At 42.3% G+C, this 5,726-nt stretch overlaps 1 protein-coding gene across 1 annotated transcript; it reads left to right on the top strand.

The window, feature by feature from the left end:
- The first annotated feature begins 908 nt into the window (after window positions 1-908).
- CSUI_002464 (uncharacterized protein) lies at window positions 909-5,239 on the top strand. Its single transcript, XM_068062664.1, has 5 exons — window positions 909-1,291; window positions 2,399-2,447; window positions 3,031-3,395; window positions 4,203-4,265; window positions 5,159-5,239. Exons 1-5 carry the CDS (start codon window positions 987-989, stop codon window positions 5,214-5,216), a joined length of 840 nt encoding a protein of 279 aa, XP_067925360.1. The 5' UTR covers window positions 909-986; the 3' UTR covers window positions 5,217-5,239.
- The last annotated feature ends 487 nt before the right edge of the window (window positions 5,240-5,726 follow it).

Below are 5,726 nucleotides of genomic sequence, written 5' to 3'. Positions count from 1 at the left end.
ATAGATAGATAGATAGACAGATAGATAGATAGATAGACAGATAGAAAGGTTAAAGATAGATAGATAGATAGAAAGATTAAAGATAGATAGATAGATAAAGATAGATTAAAGAGGTTTCTTGTTAGGGTATGTGTGTATGCGTCTGTAGATCTACGGGGACAGAGAGAGGCAGTAGGGTGTCTGTGTAGTTGTCTGTATCCGTGTCTAGACGTATGTGTTGTCTGTGTCTACCAGTGATAGCTAGGGCCAGCCATGGTGGTCGTTGGACTAGCTGCTGTATCGTCTCCATGTAGACCTCGAATATCTAATTGTCAACTGAATCATGCAAGACACACTAGACGTCTTTCTTTGTCTCTTCTTCTTTTTCCTTCTCTTGCCTTTCTTTCTTTCCGAGAAACCGAGGTATCTCTCGTGTCCCTATCTATGTGTCTATTTGGCTAGCTGCTAGCTAGCTAGCTAGCTAGCTGTTCTTCAGCCCCGAGAACTTCTGGACATCCTCTTTCTTTTCAGTTTTCTCGGTTATTCTTAACTTCCCTCTTTGGGTTGTCTTTCTTTGTGTGTCGGTTATCTCGACATTTCGATTTCTTTGGCTTCTCATTATCTTCTTTTCTTTCTTCTTTCCCCCTTTCACTTTCTTGCTACTCCTGTCTTTGCACCTTCTTAACACACATGACCTCTCTCTCAATTTCTTTCTTATTCTCTCTGCCCTCCTCGTTCTCTCTTTCGACAATAGCATTTTCATTCTCACCCTTCCCTTCAGATCTTTTTCTTTCGCCTCTCATCTCTTTCCTTTTTCTTCTCTTCTGTTTCTCTCCATATCTACTTCTTCTTCTTGTCTCTGTCTTCTCATATTTCCTCTTCTTGTCCTTCTACTGTTTCTCTCTCCTCTCTCTGTCTTCTTTCCTTAGATTTGCAATCTCCCTATCGTTCTAACCTTCCTACGCCGGCGGCATGCAAAGAATAAATCTTTCACACACACCTCAGATATGCGAGCCTCCGCAACTCAGGCAGTTCGTCGATGGCTTGCGCAGCAACAGTCAACTCTCTTCTTTTCGGTCTCTTCTTCTTCTTCCACGCAGAGAAGAGACAGAAAGAATTCAGCGGTAGATGCAGATCCTCTAATGAACGGTGGGTCTAAAAGAGGAGTCACTTCGTCGTTGAAAGAAGAAGAAGAAGAGTCATCTGTTTGCCTGAGGAATGAGAGAAGAGGAGAGAAGAGAGAGAATAAAAAAGACGCTCCTGAGCCCTTGGAGCTATCGATGAACCTCGTGGAATGTCTGAGGGGCCACAGGTAAAAGATCGCATGCAACTCTCTATCATCTCCCTTTCTCTCTCTCCACATCCCAGGAACACTCAGAAGTCGCAGAAAGAAAGAAAGAGTGAGAGAGAAAGAAAGAAAGAAAGACTTTTCTTCTCTAGTGGCTCGGTCACGTACATGTGGAATGCGCCGCTCATAGGTAGAGAGAGGTTGAAGATGAGAGACCGATAGACTAAGGGATTATTTAGATACATAGACATATTACCAGATAGAGAAAGAGGAATACAATACCATACATGACGTGGAGCGGTGGAAGATAAGGATAAGATAAGACGAGAGCATGCATCAGAGAAGAGATACCCGATGCGTGTGTCTCTGTTGCAAATCCCCAAGGAGATCTATTTCTATCGACTCTTCTTATTCGTACGTGATAGACTTCATCTCCATCCATACATGTGTATAAATGCATGTGGAGACAGATATATCTACCTACACATCTAACATAAAGAGAAAACAAAGAAGAAGAAGAAGAAGAAGATGAAGGAAGGACACACATACTCTCCAACATACATATATACAAACATATCCATCTATCTATCTGTATAAGCGTAACTATCTCTATCTATCTATCTAAATGTATCTGTATGTGTATATGCATCTCGATCTACCTCTATCTGCATATAGCATTGTATCTATGTACGGGTGGTCCAGGACGATGAATAGCATAGGCGTAATAGACCCTCGCAGACAGCCTGTCTCTCTCTTTCTCTATATCTCGCGCTGCCATCTAACGAGAAAGAAGAGAAGAAGCAGGAGAGCTTTTCTCTCTTTTCTTTCTTTCCTTCTTTTCTTTCTTCAATTTCTTTTCTGTCCGTGTTCTTTCCGTGTAGAGGTGTCTTTTGATTTGCCTGAAGAAGGTGACGCAATCCATACCTTTCTCTACTGTTCTCTCTCGTGAACAATGTTTATGATCTTTCTAGCCGAACAGCCTCTTTCATTCTATCCCTCAGTCTTCTCCTTCCTTCTACGTTTTCTTCTTTCAACGCAACAATAGTAGTCTTTCTCTTGAGGTGTACATACAGCCTAAGAAGAGATTGATCAGATTCCGAGTTCTATGTTCGTTACGTCTCTCCTGTACAGAATACCGCAGTCACGTCAAGAGGGAGAAAATCTCTTTCATCTGCTAGACGTAAGTGCTTCCCTGGGTCGTACAAAGGAAAAGTCTTTCATGTTTGACGGAGTTAGATAAATAGATTAAAGATAGATCTGTAAGAGGCGTGAAGAGGAAGAGAAGAGGAGAGAGATGCTGATGATAGGGGGTAGAATAGGCCAGTCTGTCTGTGGAAGTGTCTGTCTTTTCTCTATGTAGACACGCTCGTCACAAGACTAGCGATGAGGAGGTGTATGTCTACTAGGTGTGTAGCTAGACAGATAGGTAAGTATCTATATGAAGGAAGAGGTTTCTAACTTTACGCGCGAGTCAGAGGTCCAACGTACCAGCATCTATATACGTATACACATACACACATACATACATATTCATTCATACATACGTACGAACATACATGCGTTAGCTGTATGCATGTCTTTCTATCTATCTGTTTGGAAATTAGATAGACTATTGTCTATGTCTTTATTCACGGATTAAATATTAGTATTCTGTTTCTGTCTGTGTGATGTCTATAGCTCTTCTCTCATCGCTGCAATGGCTACTTCTCTCTCTCTTTCTTTCTTTCTCTTTTGTCCTTTCTGATCTCTCTTCAATCTCTCAGAGACTGTGTGACTATTTCTGCAAGCTCGTAGACGAAGAGAGAGAAGAAAAAGAGGACGAAGAAGAAGAAGAAGATGAGAGAGGCAGACGACTTAGAGAGTTAAGCCCTTGTGTCTCGCCTCCATCTCTTACCAACACGCCGACACCTAATGCGAGACAGAAGCCTTCACTTTCTTCTCCTTCTCCTTCTTCTCTCTTTTCTTCCTCATTAAACCCGACTGAAGATTACGTATGCCCGTGTACTGTCTATGAACGAGAAGAAGAAGAAGAAGAGGGGAGAAGGAGAACAAGATCACAGTGGAGTTATCTGGGACCTTCGCGAGAGGCGTTAAAGAAATTCTTCAAGTCTCAGACATCGAGAGTAAAGTAAGCCTGCAGACATTTCTCTTCTTTCTCTTCTTCTGGAAGTGCTCCTAACACGGTCTTAGACAGGCTGATAGACAGAAGGGGAAGTCAAGATGAAGAAGGAGAAGAAGATGAGAGAGAACGAAACCATAGAAATAGATACGTCAATAGGTATTTCTTTTTGATTTCTTTGTTTCCCGGTGTACGTACACCTGACCCCTGTAGATGTTTGTTCTCCCACCCCTCGTCTTGCTCTCCCCCCTTGTGGCTGTTTAGTCAACTCATAGAGGGAAGAAGAAGATGAACAGAGAGAAGGGGGCAAACAAGAGCCGCCAGCTTCTCTCTCTTTTCTCTCTCCTCTCATGTGTAAGAAGAAGACGTGCATGTTTCTCTCTCTTTCTGTCTTGTTCTGCATCTCTCCGTCTTTTTCTCTTCCTTCCCCCGACCAGTTTGAAGCAACTATTATGGTCTTAGCGTGGTCTATCTGTAGAGATGTCTAGATAGATCTCTTTGTACTAAATGGATGAGTGGAGAGCAGATCCTAGAGCAAGTGGCTTATCATGATCAACTGACACGGCAGCACCCTACTACTAGGACCTCTCTCTTTCAAGTCTCCCTTCTCACCTATCTTTCTCTCTAGAAAATTCAATCTATCTGTCTTGCTTGTATCTGTCTCTCTCTCTCGAATCTATCTGTCTATTTGTCAATCTAACTATGATCGATCTATTTGTGTTTTCTCTATCTCTTTCAATAAGAGTAGTTTCTCTTATCTCTCTATTGTGTATAAATTTCCTTCCTCTTCTTTTCTCTCTTATATGTCTTTACCAGAGGTCATATAGCATTGGCGTGTCTTTCTCAGTCCCAAGATGTAGAGGGCGATCTTCTTATTCAGTAAGCTCTCCCCTTCTTTCTTTCTCTCTCTCTCTCTCCTTTTCTGAACTGCTCTTACTATCAGTCAACATACTCTGGAATGACTTCTTGTTCTTTTCTCTCTCTTTCTTCTTCTTTTTCGTCTTACTTGCCTTTCTCTCCTCTCTTGTTCATCCCCCTGCTTTTCATCTCTCTTTAGAAAGGGTTACTGCATAGACAGTCAGTCATAAAAGCAGAGAGTCGCAAGGGTCAGCAAGTTGCCTTCTTCTTTCTCTTCTCTCTCTCTTCTTCTTCTATGGAGACGAGGTCGTGCCTTTCTATCGATGGTGCCTCTAAAGGAGCCAAGTCGCTCCTCTCTTCAAACCGAAGAGATGGCAAGGGCGGAGAAGTACAGAAATAACTCCCTCATAAGAAGAAGAAGAAAAAGAAGAGGGTGAAGAAGAAGAAGAAGTAGTGTATGATGATAGAAACAGAAGGTTAAGAATGAGTCTAATAGAAATAGACGAATGGAGAGTATAGAGAAATCTCATACCTCTCTCCTACTCCCCTCGAGCTACTAGTACTCCTACTGCTTCTAGTTCCTCCTACTCCTCCTTTTAGGGGGAGTAGGTGTAGAGACGTTTTGCTCCCCTTGCCTTTTTCTGCCGCTCTCTCTCTTCACTACAGTCCGACGCCTCTGCAGACGAGTAGGAGTGCAACTATCAGCAATAGTAGAAGTACAAGTGGATATACTAAGAGTCGTTGGAGAGAAAAGTCATCCTTTTTGAAAGCCGTGGAAGAAGAAGGAAGATTTGCTACTACTGTGTTTCCTTCTCTCTTTCTTTTGACCCTGTGAGAGACACATGTCTCCCCTCATGATGACTAGTCTCTCTCTCTCTCTTTTTATTTCTTCTCGTTGCTGCCTGTACATACAGCTGGCTAAAGGCTGGAGAGTCGCACCCCCCCCCAGCCTTTCTTTTCTCGTCGTCCTAGGAGAAAAAAGTCAAACAATGAAGTCTCAAAAGGGGAGATCTCCTCTCTCTCTTTCTCTCTCACTCTTTCTNNAAGAAAGAGTGAGAAAGACAGAGGAGAACGCAGGAGTGATAGTGGTGGTCGTGGGGTGTAGTCTTTCTCTTTGTTTCAAACTGTGGATCTAGATTGATACACTGTGATAAAGAGAAGGGCCTGATTTGACAAAGAAGAGGATGAAAGAAGGAAGGGGGAGACCATCGCGTCTTCTCTAATCTAAATGGATGTACGTATATAGATGCGTCTCGATGTATATATAGATATATATGTCTGCTATATATATATATATGTGTAGCATATTGACGTATGGATATAGTAGAGGGGATTTGTGTGGATTAATTTTGATAGATCGAGGAGGGAGGGGAGGCTGAAGAAAATCTCTTTTTGAACGAGACAGAGACTACCGAGAGAAGAATCGAGACCATCTACAAAGAGAGAAAGGAAAAATTCTTCTTCTCTTCTTCTTCATTCTTC

The sequence above is a fragment of the Cystoisospora suis genome (genome assembly GCF_002600585.1).
Source record: "Cystoisospora suis strain Wien I chromosome Unknown contig_1040, whole genome shotgun sequence".
Taxonomy (NCBI): Eukaryota; Apicomplexa; class Conoidasida; order Eucoccidiorida; family Sarcocystidae; genus Cystoisospora; species Cystoisospora suis.
Note: the sequence above shows the minus strand (reverse complement) of the source record. Positions and strands in the feature narration are given on the sequence as shown.